The sequence below is a fragment of the Dipodomys spectabilis genome, unplaced genomic scaffold (assembly GCF_019054845.1).
Source record: "Dipodomys spectabilis isolate Male_0828 unplaced genomic scaffold, ASM1905484v1 ptg000051l, whole genome shotgun sequence".
NCBI classification, from domain to species: Eukaryota; Metazoa; Chordata; class Mammalia; order Rodentia; family Heteromyidae; genus Dipodomys; species Dipodomys spectabilis.
The window spans coordinates 3717051-3738303 of NW_024870728.1; the positions used below are offsets into that span (position 1 = coordinate 3717051).

The 21253-nt window shown below is 41.0% G+C and overlaps 1 protein-coding gene across 1 annotated transcript in view; it reads left to right on the top strand.

Annotated features, from left to right (window-relative positions):
* The window catches only part of Pid1 (phosphotyrosine interaction domain containing 1), a 229150-nt gene that overhangs the window by 96154 nt on the left and 111743 nt on the right, over positions 1 to 21253 (top strand). Inside the window, exon 2 of the mRNA XM_042679079.1 lies at positions 13334 to 13480. Within this exon, the coding sequence (XP_042535013.1) occupies positions 13334 to 13480 (147 nt within the window). The remainder of the gene's footprint in view (positions 1 to 13333; positions 13481 to 21253) is intronic.

The following is a 21253-nucleotide window of genomic DNA, read 5'->3' on the forward strand; positions in this document are numbered from 1 at the left end:
AATACTGAACATAAAGAATCTGGTATTTTATTACTCATTACCAGGTCATCAAAACATCTCTATTAATCTGGGGTAGGTTTTTTTTTTGGGGGGGGGTGGTCCGGTCATGGGGCCTGAACTCTGGGCCTGGGTGCTCTCCCTCAGCTCTTCAGTTCAAGGCTAGCACTCTACCACTTGAGCCACAGCGCCACTTCTGGCTTTTTTCTTTTTGCTTATGTGGTGCTGAGGAATCGAACCCAGGGCCTCATGCATGCAAGGCAAGCGCTCTACCACTGAGCCACCTTCCCAGCCCTGGGGTAGGTTTTTATATCCCTTGTCCTTTTTTTTCTTTTGTTCATGTCCAGCAATTTTGTTTTTCATGGTGTTAGATATTTAGAAGTTTACTTTGCTGGTTTATTTTGGCATTTGCATATTCCTACAAACATGTCTCATCTTTTTGGGTTGTATCCCATTAATTACTTGGAAATATTTGTAAGGAAGACCGGAGTCACGTTAATGCGGTCCTGCTTACACCTCGCCCTGGAGTCTGGGCCTCCTTCACTCGGCTCCCTGTGCCCTTGGAAGACACTCCATCCAATTCCTTCTGAGGTTTTCCAGTCTGACTGGTGGGGACCAGCAGTGGTAATGGGCCATGCGTGAGTACCGAAGCTCTGCTCTCTAATCCCAGGTTCCCAGCAGGGCAGGGTCCACCAGCCCCAGTAGCAACTTTCCTCTTTTATATGTTCGCCTTAGTTCTCAGCTGGACATTTAAGAAGACCCTCAGAAGAGTTACAGACAGAGGCATGTCTGTACAGTTCTACTCGTTTCTGTCATGGCTCAGTGACTCTGCTTATTTCTCTTCCCTGCACTAGAGCTGAGCACTCTTTCAAGGAAGGAAGGAAGTGGGTGTGCTGTAGAAGCTTCCCTCCTTTTGTTTTACCTCTCTCAGTGACTGTTGTCCTTCATCATGAACATCCGGCGCCTCATAAACTCTTGTTTCATTTGCTTTATGAGTTTATTTGGTTGTTTAAAGTGAGGCTCGGCAAGAAATGTACTGACTACCTTATGTATGTAACTGTCACCCCTCGGTGCATCAACTTGTCAATAAAATTAAATTAAAAAAATAAAGTGAGGCTCATTCTGAATTGGGTGCTGTGGCACATACCTGTAATCTCAGTCCTTAGGAGGTGAAGACAGGAGGATTTTAAATTTGAGGTCATCCTGGGCTATTTAATAAGATTCTGTCTGCAAACAAACAAACACCCCCTCAAAATAAACCCCGAAACAAACAGAAAAGTGACAGTTCCTTTGGTTCCTTTTCATTCCCATTGATTGAAAGTAGAAATAAAAAAAAATTAATCTCTAGATTTAAATTCTATTCAACACCACCAGGGCCCTGTGGGAATGGGTTACTTGGAGAAGACACACACACACACACACACACACACACACACACACACACTTCTCTCTCTCTCTCTCTCTCTCTCTCTCTCATTTAGGTGATGACAGACAGATGTGTCACCTATTTATAACTTCTATCATCCACTCATACTTGCTTGGTTGACTTTTTATAATTTAACCATAGGTATGATTTAATTCATTTTTATTTGAATCGTTTTATGAGCGGATGAAAGTTTTATTCTGTGCTCCTAGCATTCATCACTTTATCCAGAATATATCAGGAATTGCAGATTCAAGTGCTGGTAAGGGTCACCCAAGTAATGAATACTGCGAATCTGGGAAGACATAAAGTGGCTCTTACGAAAGCTACTGGTAGTTCTGGAAGGCAGAGCTTTCCCTGGGGACAGGAGGAGCTCATGGTCATGGCAGAGTCAAGTCTCAGGTCACCAGAGGCCATGGTGACAAAAAGAACTAATTGTTTTCTTGAGGGAATGCAGGTTACATCTAAGACCTCTGATTTTTCAATAGAAGTAGAAATGCAGACTTTAATTATATATGCATGTGCATATAAAAGAACCTATAGACTTAAATATCCAGACGGATAGCTTTCTGTCTATGGTTAGTAAGACTTTTCAACTGCTCACAAATGAAAAAACAGAGAAATAAATTCTTACACATAGAAAAAGTTTAGAAGATATCAGAAACTACTACAGTTTGCTTGTTTCTTCTGTTACTGATCTGAACTATATATACTTACACATTCACACATACAGTAGCATGCACATATACTGCAGTCTCCTTTCTGTGTGTGTGTGTGTGTTTGTGTATGTATGTGCTGGGTAGTAGGACTTGAACTCAGGGCCTAGGTGCAGTCCCTTAGCTTTCCCCCTCAAGGTTGGCATTACCACTTGAACGTTTTTTGGTGATTAATTGAAGAGAAGAGTCCCATGGACTTTCCTGTCCAGGCTGCCTTTGAGCTGTAATCCTCAGATTTCAGCTTCCTGAGTAGCTAAAGTTGCAGACATGAGCTACCAGTACCTAGCCTAGAAGTCTCTTCTTATTTGTAGTTTCATATTCCATAGTCAGTGACCCATACTCCATAGGAGTCAAAAACTACTAAATCGGAAGCTTCGTAAACTTTAAAGTGCACTGCTTTCTGTGTTGAACTCTGGGGCCTTCCTGTTCTGTCCAACCCAGACCCTGAAGCATCTCCTGATGCTGTGCATACCACCCGCCCATCAGTCACTTGGTAGATGCCCCTGCCATCAGCTCACCTGTGACAGTACTGCTGTGTTCTTATTGATAGCAGTGGTCTCACAGCACAAGAGCAATGATGTGAGCATACAGATGTGTCCAACCACACGGTGCTTCCATTATGCGAAATTGGGAAAGTAGAGGAAGGCGATACTTTCCAAGGAGATACTTTTGAGAGAAGATGTTGTTTTAATTATTAGCTATTATTTTTAAATCTCTTAACATGCCTCGTTTGTAAACTTTGCAGGCATATACGTATAAGAAAAAAAACATTCTCTATACAAGATACAGAACTCTTTTCAGTTTCAAGCATCTGTCAGGCAGGATGGCATACAGGAGACCGCTATGACTAAGGAGGAGCGTCTCTCTCTCTCTCTCTCTCTCTGCATATGTACACATATGTGTGTATCATATGTTTTTTACAGAATCATATTTATAACATTTATTTGCTTATTTATTGTTTTTAAGATGGGAAAACATATTTAACCTATGCAGAGATGCACACACTCACATAAACACCCTCACACACGTGCTTGAGAGACTGAAGCTTTTCCTTCCTTGGGAGTTTCTGTGTGCTTCCTGCTGGGTCATGGAGGTATTTTTGTGTTTCTCTCACATACTGTCTTGAAAGAATCTGTGATGTTGAGAAAGAAAAACAAAACCCTCCGTACGCAAAACTACATGAATAAATTTGGATGTGTGAAGATGAATATTTTCAGATACTTTAATAAGAGCCATCTCTTTTATAGATATGAACATGTCTTTTGATTTATGAGAGATTAGGTGTAGGGCCTGTGAAAATGAACTTGAACTTTTTTGAGTAAGAGGGTTAACTAGAATGATCTGTAGTAAGAAGATAAAAATTTTAAAAATGTATGTAGCTCTCTCTTTTCCTAAAACATTAGGTTGATAAGCTACACTGAAACTTCATTTAAAAATCAAATGATTCAATTTGGGGAAGTTAACCAACTCTGATTTATTTTTTAAAAGGACAACAAATAGATAAAACCTTTCACATTAGAAATATTTAAATAAAAGCAAAATGTAAATGAGTAGAAATTTATTTCATTCACTCACATAATTATAATTACTGATACACAAATTATTTGTTTAATCTCTTATCACTCATTTTTGTATGCAAATCATTTGCTATTTATTCAACAACATTTATTTGACTTCTCTGCTGTTTCTTATTATGAAATGTTGGAACAGACATTTACAAGCTGAAATCTGAGAGCTTGCATTAAAAAAAAGTACAGTATCTATTATAAAGTGTGCAAAGAGAATATCAGCATTATTTTCCTTCTTTTTTTTTTTTTTTTTTTTTTTTTTTGGGTCCGGTTGTGGGGCCTGAACTCTGGGCCTGGGTGCTGTCCCTCAGCTCTTCAGCTCAAGGCTAGCACTCTACCACCTGAGCCACAGCACCACTTCTAGCTTTTTTCTTTTTGCTTATGTGGTGCTGAGGAATCACACCCAGGGCTTCATGCATGCAAGGCAAGCACTCTACCACTGAGCCACCTTCCCAGCCCAGTGTTATTTTCCTTCTTATGCTTGGAGCCTGACTATGACTTATCCAGAATAAGTAAGAAGTGTCAGAAAACCACAAGTGAGTTTCATTTGTCAAAGTTTTACTAAGTTTTGTGGTTTGCACAAATTACAATTTGGGGTACTAGTGTTTCCTATTATTCTGCTTTGCTCGCTAGTTCCTCCCTCTCTTCTGAAGGACATTCATAGTACTTTTGAAGCTTGATTAGAGTATTAGTGAATCAGTAACAATTGACCACTCTAATCAGCTTTCCCAGTGTAAGTGTGCACAAAAGATTAAAATCTTAATGCCTTCCTTCTAGAATTAAGTGAGGATAGTCTTCTAATCACCTTATACAAAGGGGATACAGGATTTACCTTCCAGAGACTCTTCATATTTTGGATACAGAATCAGTAGAAAGGTGAGATAGACCCAATTTGAATTGGTAAAATATGTAAATCCCTGCCTGCTAAACTGTCAGAGATTAATGTCTGAATGGGAGTGGGAAGCAGAGCCAACTGTAAAATTATACAGGGCAAGCCGGTTACCCCATCCACATAATGGGGCTTGATTCAGTGCCTCTATTTTAGGATCACACATAAAGCACCACATGCAGAAAGCAGAGCTCTGTCTAATTTGTCCAGGGCAGTGCCCTAATTTCCTACAACATTATTCACTTCCCTTTAAGAATGAATAACACATTTTAAAAAATGAACAGGGTATGTCGTTCACTTGGGAGCAGTGGCTTTTCCAAGCTCCTCTAGTGGGTCTCTTTGTTGCTTAGATTAGGTTTTTTTAAAAAAAAATTCTAATTATCTTTCTTATATCTGTGCAACCCTCCTCCCCAGAAACCTTCAAGAAGATATACTTTTTGAGGTGACAGAGCCCCATATTTAAAGCTGACATACTTGAGAAAACGAGAGCCCAGAAAGTACAAAGCTGAGGGTCACTGCTGTGTCTCTACTAAGACCACTTATCCCCAAATTGAGTGTCGCTACAGGACATTTTGTGGCCATCGTTTGAGACCTGGGCTCCAGATAGTTTTGGCAGAAGCTCTGATGGCTTTTTCGTAGACCTGGCTTTCCTGAGAACGGTACCACCAACTTTAGATTGCGAGTTGAATACTTTGTCATTAAGGCTTATGTTGTGCAAATAAATGCAAGATTTACTTACTCAAAAAATAATGCCTCTGGGGGCTGGGAAGGTAGCTCAGTGGTAGAGCGCTTGCCTTGCATGCCTGAGGCCCTGGGTTCGATTCCTCAGCACCACATAAGCAAAAAGAAAAAAAAAAGCCAGAAGTGGCACTGTGGCTCAAGTGGTAGAGCGCTAGCCTTGAGCTGAAGAGCTAAGGGAAAGCGCCCAGGCCCAGAGTTCAGGCCCCATGACCGGACCCCCCAAATAAAAAATGCCTCTATGCATTTCTGTTGTTTAAATTAACGAATGCCTCTTGCAAGTGTCCTGGAGTCTCCATTTTGTTTTGATAGATGATTTGTTTTGATGGACTCTTTTTGTTGTTGGTGGCGGTTGTGGGGCTTGAACTCTGGGCCTGGGCGCTGTCCCTTAGCTCTTCAGCTCAAGGCGAGGGCTCTACCGCTTAAGCCACAGTGCCACTTCCGGTTTTCTAGTGGTTTATTGGAGATAAGAGTCTCATGGACTTTCCTGCCCAGGCTGGCTTTGAACTGCAATCCTCAGATCTCAGCCTCCTGAGAAGCTAGGATTACAGACATGAGCCACCAGTGCCCAACTTGATGGACTCTTTAATCACAAGGATCAGGCATCTCATTCAAGCTCACTTGAACATAAAAGAGAGTGAATCAGTTCATGTTCTAAGTGTGATCATGGATGGATCTACCTGAGACACAGCTGTCTCTGCTTTTCTAATATCCATGTGGCCTCAGTCTTAGACTGACTTTGAAGGGCAACAAAATCAGCAGCAACTCAATCACATCTCCCTAGACCAACAACCGTGTATCTTGATTTCCCATAAGAATCTGGCTAATATTGAGTTTCCAGTGCACCAGTGCTTTTGGACAGGGACTTGTGGTGCTCAGACGGTCAGTCAGCATGATGGTGGTGTTAGGATCAGGGAACAATAACAAATCAGTTACATAGAAAGCTGATTTGCCATTAAAAGATGCACCGTAGATTCAACAATTTATATAGAAGTCCCTTTACCTAGAAGTCTCTCCATTTTCTCTTGGAGAGTGAGTGTTTAACTCATGCCCGGCTGGCTGGAGAAGGCCAGTATCTGAAGAGCTAGGGGATTGAGGATGCATAAGACACTAGGGTGCAATTGGAGTTTAAGCGCCATCATGTTCTTCTCACTCAGAATTTTATTTTAACTGTTTGTGTGTTGCTTTGATGTGGTAGTTCTGCCAAATAATCTAAGGATGTATATGAGTATCTGTTGGCAACTTCTAGTCTCTCTGAAAGCTGTGATGGAGTCACCAGCCCTGGGATCTGTCTTGTGATACGAACAACGAGGGCAAGAAAACAGTCTGACAACTTGCTGGCATTGTGCTCACGCCACCCTCCTGAGAAGAGGGTCCCTTTAAGAGTCATTTTCAGGAGCTCTTTGTGTGGCCAGTCGGACAGCCTATCTGTGTTTGCTGTACGTTTCCTGGTGTCCTGGTAGAAGGGAGGCACAGCATCATGTTCCCACTTGTTACCTTGCGTCTGCCGCTGCTCTCCCTGTTAACTCTCATCTTTTGGCCTGCAGAGGCCAACCAACATCAGAGCTCACTCTCAGCAAGCCAGGTTGTTCTCTCTAGACTACTCCCACTACTTTCCAGCCTCAAACTCCACGACCTCCACAAAATAGGAATTGGCATGAAGATAGGAACTCCCAGGTAATGAGAAGACTTTTTCATTCATTGCCTCTCTTGGTCCCTCCCTTGCTTCTTCCTTTTTTTTTTTTAATTTTAATTTTTTGTGAACATACTGTACAGAGGGGTTACAATTACATGGGCAAGATAATGAGTACATTTCTTTTTTTTTTTTTTTTGGGTCCGGTTGTAGGGCCTGAACTCTGGGCCTGGGCATTGTCCCTCAGCTCTTCAGCTCAAGGCTAGCGCTCTACCACTTGAGCCACAGCACCACTTCTGGCTTTTTTCTTTTTGCTTATGTGGTGCTGAGGAATCGAACCCAGGGCCTCAGGGATGCAAGGCACGCGCTCTACCACTGAGCCATCTTCCCAGCCCCATGAGTACATTTCTTATCAAGCATTGCAGCCTCCTCCTTTGTTCTTCCTTTTTGTTTTTGTTTTTTGTCCATCATGGGACTTGAACTCTGGGCCTGGGCGCTGTCCCTGAGGCCTTCAGCTCAAGGCAAGCACTGCCACTTGAGCCACAACATCACTTCTGGTTTTCTGGTGACTAGTTGGAGATAAGAGCCTCAGGGACTTTCCTGCCTGGGCTGGCTTTGAACCACGATCCTCAGATCTAAGCCTCCTGAATCGTTAGGATTACAGACATGAGCCGCCAGCACCTGGCTGCTTTTTCTATTTCTTTACCTCCCTCTCTCCCTCCCTCCCTTCTATCCTCTTTTCCTCTCTGCTATTTTTACTTTTTTAATTTATACAAAACAATAATCTTGGAAATTTCTGAAAGGTAGCTGTATCTATCAAGTTTTAACCAGAGAGACAGACAGAACTAGGAGATTATCTGTCTGTCTGTCTGTCTATCTATCTACCTATCTATCTATCTATTTATCTACCTACCTACCTATCATCTATTATATATACACACACACACACACACACACACACACACACACACACACACACACACACACACACACACACACACACACACACACACACATATATCCACAGTTCTTAAAGGAGTTGGCTTACGTAATTGTGGAAGCTGGCTAGATAAACTGCCTGAGAGAAGCTGTGTTTTCCTGCTATGGCCCAGTGGCTTTAGCTCCTGTTATTAATCTGCAAAGACAATATCAGCAAGTACAGAAAGGAAAGGAAAAGAAGAACTGCTTTGGGATAAGGAAGGATTTTTCGTATTGTAAAGATACTGTACAGAGGGGTTACAGTTACACAAGTAAGGTAATAAGTGCATTTCTTTTGTGCATTGTTACACAAAGGGATAGTAGGGGAAAAACGAAGGATTTTTGAAACATAAGGTTGTTTCCAGATGTAAAGAAGATACACCTCAGAAGGCCCACCTCAGATTGTTCAAGAAATAGCAGAGGGGGTGGCTATGTTTGGAACTTCCTTGTATACTGTTAGTCTTATTTCAAAATCTTTTAATGGCCACCTTATGTAAATACATCTTACCCTATTCAAACCAGCCAATCAGGAGTAGATTATGAGTAGGAGCTCAACCATTCAGAGCAGAGGGTCAGGGCCTGCTGCATTAGGGATAAACAGGGAGCAGCCTGCCTGCTCTGTGTGCTTGCAGGCCAGATTTCTAGTTGATGGCACACCCTTTTTCAGAAGTAAAATTTGCCTTGTGGAGACAGTTCTTTAGTTTTGTGTCTATGGCTATGACTCGGGTGATTCTTGGAGAGCATCTTTATAACATCTGGAGTTTGGAATTGTAAGGCAGCCAGTTATAGAGGATGGGCTGAGATGCTCAGAAATGGCCTGTCATGGGGGGGAGGGGGGAGGCTGGGAAGGGAGGTGAAGGGTAAACAAAGGAGGAGGCTGCAATGCTTGGTAAGAAATGTATGCATTTTTCTGCCCATGTAATTGTAACCCCTCTGTACAGTATGTTCTCAAATAAAATTAAAAAAATAAAAAATAAAAATAAAAAAAAAAAAGAAAATACCATCACATTTTAAATTTTATGTGAGCTGTGAAAATTATTTTCTTCTCTTTGGAAACATTTCTCAATGAAATAATTGATGACACCAGTGATTACTGGTACAATCAGATTTCCTTGATCTTACAATGATGTTCCCATATCTTCCAGTCTCGAAGTGCTCTTTCAAATCTTTCACCATGTACAGTATATTACATGTTACCTATTGCTTGGAAGAAAAAAAGAAACTTCAAAATTTCATTTCTCTACATAAAAGTAAGAATTGATTGCTTCCTAGGTTCTATGGATTCAAAATTTGGGAATATCTTCATTGATTAGTTTCTATAATGGAGCAGTCAAAACAAAAGGGTATAGTTCTCTGTGAGCTTAACTGAATAGGTCTTCTACCATGAAGGTTTTCTTCTCTGGCAAACGGTCATGTTTATTGGAAGGAGACCTTGATTTCTAACCTTATAGATTATTCAGCATAGCTAACTAACACTGTAACTAGCCTTTCCCTAATTGAGGGAAAGATAATGTAACAATGTCCTTCTTGTCCTAATTCTCTTCATGGTATAGTACAACCCTAATAGTTTGGAAGGTACTAGAGAAGAGAGAGATTATAAGAAAGTGCCCATCAGTGGGTTCCTTCATAGACAGGACTATCACAAGACCAACATAATACACACAGGAACATGAACCATACAGAAACTCAACATCAAACAGCAGCACCCAGGCAGTGAGGACATAAATTCATGATCAACATAGGAAATACCTTCAGTACTTTAAAAAAAACAACAACAAACTTCCAATCTCCCTTAAAAATATTTTTATATTTAGTTTGGGGAAAGAAGATAATTACTAAGCAGAAGACTTCCTAAAAATATTAAATATCAATGGCATGTAGAATATAAAAGTAAAAAATGTAAAAAATAGATCTAAATCACCAACATGGAATCAATATTCGTACTAACATAAGACTCTGAGTTAGTATTTACTGTGTGTTTTCAGAATTATTCTTGCAAAAGTGGCTATGGCTTCTAGAGTCACCTTATCACATTTTCAATAAAAACAAAAAGTCTGCATTGTGTAAAAATTTTTAAAAAAAAAAAAAAAAGAAATGGCCTGTCATGGCTCACAGGACAAATATACCCATCTTGAAGAAAGCCTGAGTTAATCTCTTGAGGTCATTGAACTGATTGAATTAATGCTATCTAGATGATCTAGATTTTTTTTCTCTTACTTCAACACAACTAATTATGGAGTTTACCCATCTCTGCAAAATACCTTCATAGCAACTCTGAGGGTAGTGTGATTGAATAATTGGGCACTGTGGCTTGGGTATTTTGGCACACAAAACTGGAATCAGAGTGGTAAGTTGGTGTGCAACACCTCACTTCAAGGATCTGTGAAATTCAGGCTTTGTCCTGCTACAAATTCCAAAGCCTTTATAACTATTAAAGTGAGATGAATAGACTCTTTAAATAACTGATCTTTGTAAATCATACTTAGGTTAATGTAATTATATGTATATATATACACACATAAATTATGTATTTCTTCCAGTTCTGTGTTTGTTTTATCAACCATGACAGGTCCAGAAAGAACAACTGGAGATAGTGAGCAGACAGAACTTTTAAACCTTAAGTAGGCGCTGTTGGCTCACACTTATAATCCTAGTTACTCAGGAGGCAGAGATGATGGTTCAAGCCAGCCTGGGCAGAAAAATCCATGAGAATCTTATCATCAGGTGGCAAACAAAAACCCACAAGTGGAGCTGTGTCTCATTTGGTAGAGTGACAGCCTTGATTTTAAAAGCTAAGGGAGCACTCATTGGCTGTGAGTTCAAGCCCTAGTACAGTACACACACACATACACACACACACATGCACACACACACAAGCAAGTGTACAAACCTTGATTTAGAGATGAATATTTTATTTTTGGTTTATTATTGTTTTGTTACGTTATTTTTCTGTACCTTCTACAAATATACCTCAAACCTCTGCTGTGGTTTGCGAGGCACAGGTTTAAGGTCCTGGGAGATTTCATGGAATGAAACAACTTCTGCTTCCCTCATTCTTTTAATCCAGTGGAAGATACACTAGGATAAATGAAATGACAACCTAAATTGACAGCAGCGACAAGGAGTAGAAAGTGACATGGGTAAGGGAGCGGGGAAGATGCAGAGCTGACAGTAAGGTGTAGCAAAAAATGAAGTATCAGTGTCTCCCATTCAAAAACAGAAAAACAATGCTGCTGAATTTGCTAAAATATAAAACCTTTCCCCTTTTGACACAAATCTCTTTCTGGAAAATGCATATAGTGTTTTATTATTTGCTATTTAATGGTACCCTAAGTTAAAAAATTAATGAAAATTTGGACTCTTGGCATGGGTTTGCCATTCATCTTTTTACAGTATGGTGCTCACGTTCAATGCCAAGGGAGCTTATGGAATTTGTACTCCTTGGTTCAGAGAGTATTTTGATTTTATCATGTAGTCAACATGTGTCTGAAGCTGACCTGCTGTATTTATTTTACTTCTTATACTGGAGCCTCTTCCTTCACCTTTGGCTCTCTGTTGAAGAAGGTTGGACTTGAAGGAGAAAGAACTGAGGCAGCTTGGCGTTTGCTTTCCTTCTCTGCCCTTAGTTTCCATTCGGGCAAGATACATGAATGGGAAAAGGTAGGCTAGGCTTCCTTGATCAATCATGTTTCTCAGAACACAATGCAATTGTTTATTCATATAAAAAAAGTTCTGATTCCAAAGCATGTCCTCTTGGAGCTCTCTGGAGCCCTCCTCACTCATGTATGGGCTTAACTGATGACTTTTTTTTGGGGGGGGGCTTGAACTCAGGGCCTCAGTGCTGTCCTTGAGCTTTTTCTTTTTTTCTCAAGGCTAGTTCTTTACCACTTGAATCACAACTCCACTTTTGGCTTCTTGGTGGTTGATTAGAGATAAGAGTCTCACAGACTATCCTATCCAGGTTGGCTTCAAACTGTGATCCTTAGATCTGGGCCTTCTGAGTAGCCACCTGCCCATGGTCAGCTGATTACCTTCACTTACTCTGATTCTTGCTTAATTGCTACATGTCATGGGCCTATCAGGATTCTGTCCTAGGACATCACTGTTGCCAATGGGTGTCAAGGATTGGGGAAGCACAGTTGTAAATATCTACTCACAAACGTGCTCCATTCTGTCATTCAATTTCATTTTCAAGCTACAACTTCAAAGATAAAGTACTACAGTTTCAAGATGGCAACATTAAAGCCAAGTGCTCTAAAGTGAGCCTGCAGCCCTTGTGAGTGTGGAGCTCACCTGAGATAACACAGGTTGTATGTTCATGAAGCCTGTGTGTGCGTGTGTGTGTGTGGGGTGTTCTTTTAAATACTACTGATGAAAAATGACATCTGATCAGTATCTTCAGTAAGTGGAGCAGCCAGGCTGTAGTAACAGGAGTGGCATGTTCATAGGTCCCAAGGGATCTGGCTTATTGTCAAAAGAGTAAGGAGGATACTAGCTGGTGGGATCCACAAATGAGAGATCAAGGACTGGACATGGACTCAGAGAGGTAATGGCTTCTTGGTTTACTCAGGGCCTCAAACAACAAGGAAAGGACTTCTGTGATGAGATGTCTGTGATGAGCTGGAACACAAAAGAGTGTTCACTCAGAGCTACAACATGGGCAAACAAAGTTTGAAGGATCCCTCTGGCTTCTGAGAGACAATGGTTTGTACAGAGTTAGGGTCAGAAGTGATCAGACAATAGACTAAGCAGACACAGACTTGATCTTGGTAGCATGAATAGCAATCATTAAATGTAGCTAGATTTGAAGCATTATTATTATTTTTTACAATTAGTGCCATTAAAAGTTGCATATAGAATGGTTCCTTAGGATTTTGGCCTAAGAAAACAGAATAATATGATCGAGTGAGAGGTAGTAAAATTCCCAAGCTTCTCCAGCTAGAGCAGGAAAGAACTGGGGAAGGCTGAGACCAGAAGCCCAGAGTGCGAGTTTCTCAACCATTCTTTTTCTTCTATGGTATCTCCGGACTTCCTGCACAATACCTTCTTCTACACATCCCTTTCTAGCCCTGCTTACTGGTATAGTGGAATACATCTCCAGGAATTCACCTGTGGCACCTTGGAAAAGTTTAGGCCCAAAGGTCCTGAGTGTTCCACTGCGAACTTACCTGTTCATGGTTGGTCTCTGTTTGGGGGTTAGATGTCTGCCTCAGTTATGTTTTGATATGTTTGTCATTTTGATAGAATCGTGCCCTCTCCATTTAGCAACATCTCTTGGCCCGGATTACTAAAACACTCCCAATATGCCAAGGATTTTGCTAAAGTTCGATGTACGCTTGCACCATGGCCCAGTCTAGTGTTTTAACTCAGTATTCTTTTTCTGTGTTTTAGCACTTTCAGACCATGCTGAAGTCTAAATTGAATGTCCTCACACTGAAAAAAGAACCTCTCCCCGCAGTCATCTTCCATGAGCCAGAGGCCATAGAGCTATGCACCACCACATCACTGATGAAGATGAGGACCCACAGCGGATGCAAGGTATGGGGCACATGGCCAGACTCAAGAATGTGTGCCTGTCAACAGGAGGCTTTGCTTCACAAGGCTGTTCATTTTTAAGGATGCAGATATAAAACAGACAACCAAATAAGCTCATGGAGTGATAGCAGTATGAATTCATATCTAAATGATATAACACTCTTATCATTTGGGGGAGGACACGTTAACCACACAGATTTTAGTATGTGTGAATAGAATAGTATATTTGCTGCATTTTCAATAGCTGTATTGAACTGGATTTGCATTTCATAGGGAAAATTTTATCCATAGTGAGAAGCCCTCCCTTGCAATCTAAATAAAGCCTACCTTACAGAAGACAAACAAAAAATGAAACTATACCAGCAGCCCCTAAAGTGTTTTAACAATTAATTGTCCTTTGGGGACAATTTTGCATATTTGCTTTGTTTCTACTCTCAAGAATCCTTCTAATATTCATGCCTCAGTATCTAAAAAAAAAGGCATTTTTCATTTATGCAAACTACAATGCTGACATGGAGACAAAACTGGAAACAAAATGTATGATTTGGGTATGCTATTGGATTCTTTTTTCTATGCTATTCTTAGTCTTTATTTCGTTGTGTTTTTTTTTTTTTTTTTGCTTGAGTTGGTGGATAGAGAAGGAGGTTTAGAGTTAATAGGGAGAATATGTTTTATGTATATTCCATCAGAAATTGTTGAATAGAAGAAAAGATAATAAGGGGGAAAAGGAAAAGCACATTTATTTGCATGTGGATTTCTTTTAAAACCGTGTGGATCCATTCCTTTCCCTACTGCTTATTGTCAGGGAACAGTCCTTGCATAGCTGTGGTCAGGTTGGATCTCCAGCAATTTGGGGTGACAGTGGTTATGCTTAAAACCTCACACATTCATTCATCCTGCAGATGCTGACTGAAAGTTCACTCTGTGCTACACACAGGGGCTAGGGCCAAGACTGGGAAAGACCCAGTTGTGGAATTCTACTGCTACTTTAGAAACAGCGGAGGAGGAAATGCAGGTAGTAAGCCCTAATTGGTGAGGAAACCTATTCCTTCCTTCCTTCCTTCCTTTCTCTCTTTCTCTCTCTTTCTTTCTCTATTTCTGTCTCTTTCTCTCTTTCTGTCTCTTTCTTTCACTTCTTTCTCTTTCTTCCTCCCTTCCTTCCTTCCTTCCTTCCTTCCTTCCTTCCTTCCTTCCTTCCTTCCTTCCTTCCTTCCTTTCTCTCTCTCTCTCTTTCTTTCTCTATTTCTGTCTCTTTCTCTATTTCTGTCTCTTTCTTTCACTTTGTTTCTCTTTCTCCCTTCCTTCCTTCCTTCCTTCCTTCCTTCCTTCCTTCCTTCCTTCCTTCCTTCCTTCCTTCCTTCCTTCCTTCCTTTCTTCCTTCCTTCCTAATTACATTAGAAAGTGATATGAGATCGAATGTATTGAACACCCTTTGGAAGATTTCCTAACGTCATTCTGAATTCTCTTCCTATCAGAGAAGATGATACCTCAACCCAAGATGAAGTCGGTAGGGACAAGAATAAGGAGAATTTAGTTCGATCAAATCTGCAGGTGTGCTTTAAATGAGAAGGAGATAAATAAATAGCCACAGCACAGAGCAAAAAACTTAGCAGTCTAAAGATGAGTTTGTGTGTGTGTGTGTGTGTGTGTGTGTGTGTGTGTGTTGGGAGAGGACAAACAGAACAATAGAGACAGAGAGATGAACAGATATAGAGAAATAGAGATAAGAGACAGAGACAGAGAGACAGATATAGAAAGAGACATACACAGAGAGGGATAGATGTAGAGACAGAGAGGGAAAGAGACTGAGAGATAAATATTTGGTAGTGGATGAAACTATCATTTTTCTGACAAGGAATTTAGAGTTCAAGATTTATGGACTTTTTCTCCCTATGTACTGCTTTAAGTTGTGTTCATTTATCTTGCTTATAAAAGGACATTGACAAAAACAGAGAATAGGAGTCCAGGAGAGGATGTCAGAGGAGGCACCAGTGTGTGTGTGTGTGTGTGTGTGTGTGTGTGTGTGTGTGTGTGTGTGTGTGTGTGTGTGTGTGTGTGTGTGTGTGTGTGTGTGTGGTCCAGCTAGACAAAGGGACATCAGCATGATTTCAGCTGAACACAGGAAAGGCTTCTGCATTCAAGGTGAAAACCACATTTCACTGGGCTATAAAAATTTATGAACTCTCCATCCCTAGAAATTGTGAAGAGGAGGTTCCAGGCATGGATAATTGTTATCCTGGAGTCTGGGATCTGAGCCAACACCACTTGAGGTCCTTTCTCACATTATCATCTGATCTGAAGGAAGAAAACCCTCATCGTGTGGGTCTCCAAACTGTATATTATCAACCTGATGCCTTTAAATTTTAACTACAGATGGACTGGAATTACTCTCCTCCATTTTCAAGGACAGTATCATGCCTGTGTTCAAAATCATAGTCCTTTGTTTTAAAGAAATGGTTAGATTTTGGAAGCTTGGCATTTCTGTTTCAAATTACCATACTGTCCCCAATCCATCCTCCCTCCAACCCCCAATCATCTTCAAGAACAAAGTCCAGTGTTTCTCCTCTGATCCTTGCCAGTGAGAAACTTAGCTCACAAGATACCAGCTGCAGAAGGGATTCCCATGTGAAGAATGAACACAATGTACGCCTGGTCCAGCTGCCAGGCCTGGGATTTGGGACCCTCCATCTTTATACAGAATGTATTCTCCTTATTTTTCTTTTTTCCCCCTCTAATAGTTCTCAGGTTGCTTGCATAACTTTGAGGTTGGGGAAGGAAAGAGGCAGGAAGAAGAGAAGGAAAGGGGAGTGGAAAATGGGCTTTGGTTAGTACCACAGAGACCCTCGCTCATCTCAGATTTCTCATTTCCCTCTGATCTGTATTCTCAGTGGGTCCTAGCGGGATAGACTTGCCAAGCTATTCATGTTTTGGGCAGCTGGGTCTTTGTGAATTCTCCTCTATTGCTGCCACTTTTTTTTTTTCTTCCTGGAGTGCAGTTATTTAACCGTACAACCCACTGCATCCTATTAGCTCTCATGTTGGAGCTGTTTTGACTCCAAGGAGCTGGGTACAATTTTTCCGCAGTGAAGATGACTTGTCACATCTCTCTCCTGCCTACTTCTGTCCACAGAGCTGGGTGGCCTCATTGCAACAGCAAACATTTCTGGAATTAATACTCACTGAAGATTTACCCTGAGTGTGGGGGTCATGAAGAAAGGGATCAAAGCGGGTGCAATGTACAGCCAAGTAAGAGGAATAAGATGAGTGCCCAAATAAATAAGTCACAACCACTTCTGAAACTTGGGTGTGTATCAGCATATCTGCGGGCAGGCAAGTTCCTGGCACATTAGTTCTGGTGCTCAGCTCCGTGGTGGAGAATAGTAGCATGCGCTTTAAAATGCACAGTGTAAGTTCTGTTGAGGTGGACTGTGTTTAGAGCTTGAAGACCTGAACTACAGTTCTGTGTGATAAGAGTTATATTACATGTGATCTAAAAGGACACATACCCTGGGAGGTGGAGGGTGGGGTGGAAATGGTGTGAAGGCTTATGGGCAGGGGGTGGGGGTGGGGATCAAAATGGATTTGCCACCATAGAGAAGACACAGTCTTTGAAGGAAGAACTAGATGGGTGCCTGGTGCATCTCACCACATCCTTTAGGGGTGCTGTCCGGTTTTATATCACCTCACTTCCGAGTTTATATATAGTCCAGAGTTCCCAGACCCTCCTAAAATAATGCTAATGATCAATGATAATGAAATTGCTAATACAGAAATAATGATGCTGGAGTCACAGATGTTTGTTAATACATGACACACTTTTTATTTATGTATTTATTTATTATTATTGGTGCCAATCCTGGGCCTTGAACTCAAGGCCTCAGTACTGTCCCTGAGGGACATTGCTAGTGTTCTTCCACTTGAGCCACAGCTCCATTTCCAGCTTTTTTGGTGGTTAATTGGAGATGAGTCTCACAGGCTTTCCTGGCTGGACTGGCTTCAAACAAGGATCCTTCGATCTGGGCCTCATGTGTAGCTAGGATTATAGGAGTGAGCCCCGCACACCTAGACAGGAAACACTTTGAATACATTTGGTTTCACGGTGTAGAACGCCCTCCTCGTGACAACTCAATGGTTTAATAACCATAGGCAGATCCATAGTGCAGATGAGCCAGCTGAGGCATGGCAGAATTTCTAAGCCTGTTTTATGTCACTCAGTGAGTAATTGACCCTTAGTAGTCTGAATTTGAACTTGTGGTCACTTTCATTAGATTGCAACATCTTTCCCCAACAATGGAGACACCCCACTATGCTCATATGCTCATGGCCTAGAAAGAGAGAGAGAGAGAGTGAGAGAGAGAGAGAGAATCTCTCCAATTCTCAATGTTAATGGCATACTTCTAAGAGTTTTCATTACCTCTCTGTAATGCCATGACCTGGGAACAAGCCTTCAACATGAGCTTTTTTGGGGAAACACTGAATTCCAACCCACAGAGGCAGAGCACGTATACTACTCTCCTTTCTGTGTGCGACTTGTTTCAATTCACCAAATTCCTCTCGTTCCATCCATTTTCTGCAAAGAATAAGATAGAATATTTCTGTGGCAGAACAATATTTCATTACGTGCACATATCACATATTTTCCATTCATCCACTGATGAGCATCTAAGCTGATTCTATGTCTTAGCTATTGTGAATATTGGAGCAACGTATATGGTGTGCGGGTATCTTCTTACATACTGTCATTATTTTCTTTAGATATATGGCCAGAAATAGCAAATTGTACCATATAGTAGATCTTGAGGAACTTCTTTACTATTCGGTGTAATGGCTATATGATTCACATATCTTTTTGTTGTTGTTGTTGTTGGTTGTGGGGCTTGAACTCTGGGCCTGGGCGTTGTCCCTAAGCTCTTCAGCTCAAGGCTATATGATTCACATTTCTATCAACAGTGTCTGAGTTTCCATTTCTCCAGACCCTCACCAGAATTTGTTACCCTGTGGTGTCGACTAATATTTCCCTGACAGCTAATGCAACGGAACATTTCTTCATAAATGTGTTAGGCCATTTAAATTTCTTCTTTTGAAAAATGTCTATTCATAGCCTCTGCCCACATCTAATTGGATTACTTTTTGTCACTGGGTTTTTTAAGTTTCTCATATATTCGGGATGTTAATCCTTTGTTAGATGAATAGTTTTGCAATTTTTTTTTTTGCCCAATGTTCAGATTATTTCCTCACTCTGCCAATAATTCCCCTTGCTGTGCAGAAGACCTCAGAAGCTTAGGAAACAAAGCCAGACAGAGACAGATAGGATTAGCAAATCCACATTTTCATCCAGAGGCCCAAGGCTCAAAGACAGACCCTAATTGCAAGTAGAATTTCATTTATTCTTACAAAAATCAAGAAGTATGGGACACAATCAAGGGGACGGACACACACACACACACACACACACACACACACACACACAGACACCCCATACACACAGTGCCTGTTGAGTTCCTCTATGGTCATGTGAGTGTTGTACAAAACACATTCCACAGAGGCCACTCCCAGTTTCGTGGTGCTGATAAGAGTGCTTACAGCGCTGGGGATCATTCCAGCTCATTCTCTAGTTTGCTAGGGTGAGTTAACACTCAGTTAATGCTTGTTGAGTCTGGGGTCACCCTCTCCACTGATGGGAGCAGCGGAGCCATGGAATCTCTGGGAACCCTTGAAACTGTCCAGGTATTTATTTCCAGGTTTCCCACAGTGCCCCTCTCTCACTTGACTGTCAATGATCATTTTATTCCCATGAGTAAGTTTGGATCTGAAAGTTTAACCTTTGTGCCAGTGTCAAAGCCTTATATTTCTGATTCTCCAACTTGATCATGTCACTGACTATGTTGGTCTTCTTGCCTTTGGACACCCTTGGAAGATCAGTAAAGATTCAGTTACAGGGGCTGGGAAGGTGGCTCAGTGGTAGAGCACTTGCCTTGCACACATGAGGCCCTGAGTTCGATTCTTCAGCACCACACAAGCAGAAAAAAAAGCCAGAAGTGGCACTGTGGCTCAAGTGGTAGAACGCTAGCCTTGAGCTGAAGAGCTGAGGGACAGCACTCAGGCCCAGAGTTCAGGCCCATGACTAGACCCCCCCCCCCCCAAAAAAAAAGATTCAGTTACAAAAATTGGTGAGATCATCCAGACATCTGAAAAGGTTTTTTATAAAGTTTCTGCTTAACAATACTATAGAAGAATACAGTCATCCCTCTATTGGAGAAATTATATTGATAGAGAAAATGTTCATAATATATTATCTGGATTAAATGTTATAAGAGGATCTCAAAAATAATGTGAAAATAAAATAATTATACATGGGCATTTTTAACAGAATGCAGGATAAATGTATACTGAAATGCAAACAGAAGGAATGTCTGGATAAGATTTGGATACAATTTTTTATTTTACTTTTAGTTTACTTCCATTTTCTAATGTTTTTTCTTTTGTGGTGCTGGTCCTGGGGCTTGAACTCAGACCCTGGACACTCTCCCTCAGCCTTTTTTCTATTTTGCTCAAGGCTAGTGCTCTACCACTTGTGCCACAGCTCCACATCAAGGTTTTGGGTGGTTAAATGGAAATATGAGGCTCATAGGCTTTTCCTGCGTGGGCTGGCTTGGAACTACAATCCTCAGCTCTCAGCCTTCTGAGAAGCTAGGATGACAGGCATGAGCTATTAGTACAGAGCTTCATTTTCTAAATGCTTAGTGTTCAACAAACACTAATCGTGAAAGGAAAAGGTTTTGAACGTGAAAAGTTTGTTTTCAGAAAATTCTAAGAAATTTTGTTGTAAGGACTGTTTTGGAAACTGGCCTCCATAATGTCAGTCAATGAGACCCTTGTTTCTGCCCCAGTCAAAATGTTCACAGTTTCGGGGACCTTTTGCCATCTAGTTTGTGGGAAATTTACCTGGTGTCAGAGAGGCTCAGCATTACTAATCACAGACTTACCCAAATGCTTTTGAAAGGATGTCACTAGTTTTCTGAAGGCTAGTTAGTGGCAAAATTGGTGGCATTATAAAGAAAGAAGTAGACTCTCTTAAGGGTCTGGAAAACATAAATGTAGAACCAGTACCACTGGGTAGAAATCACAGAAGAGCCAGAGGCTCCCTTCTTTGACTTCAGAAGCTGATGAGAATTCTTCCAGCTTTCCATGGCATGTGGCAGATATCATTCCAGGCTGTGTGTGCCTCGCAGATCACCTTGCCTTCTTCCCGTCAGGGCCCTCTGCCTTTTCCTCTCTTATAAGTGATTGCAGTTAGTGCCCCTCAGTAATCCAGGATGAGCCTCCATCTTAAATCTATCCTCCATCAAATCTATACTGAACCTTCATTCTTATAAGGTAGCATTTACATAGTCGAGGAACTTGATTCTAATTCAGTTTACTACAGATGGTTACCTTCTAGCAGGGAAAGTTTAGAGATGAAAGAAGTTTCACAGTCGTCTCTCACTGTCTGCAGAGAATTGCTTCCAAGATTCCCACGAATAGCAACATCCGAGGTGTTCAAGTCTCTTTATGAAGAAGGCAGAGTATTGGTATATAACCTATATGCATGCTTCTGAATACTTTGAATGATCTCAAGATCGTTTATGACATCTGACACAATGAAAGTGCTATATAAACAGTTATTTTGCATTGTTTAGGAACTAATGACAGCAAAATGTAGGATCCAAGCCAGATGCATTTGGTTATTTTTTAAAAAAATGTTTTTGATCTGTAGTAGGTTCAGTCTATACACAC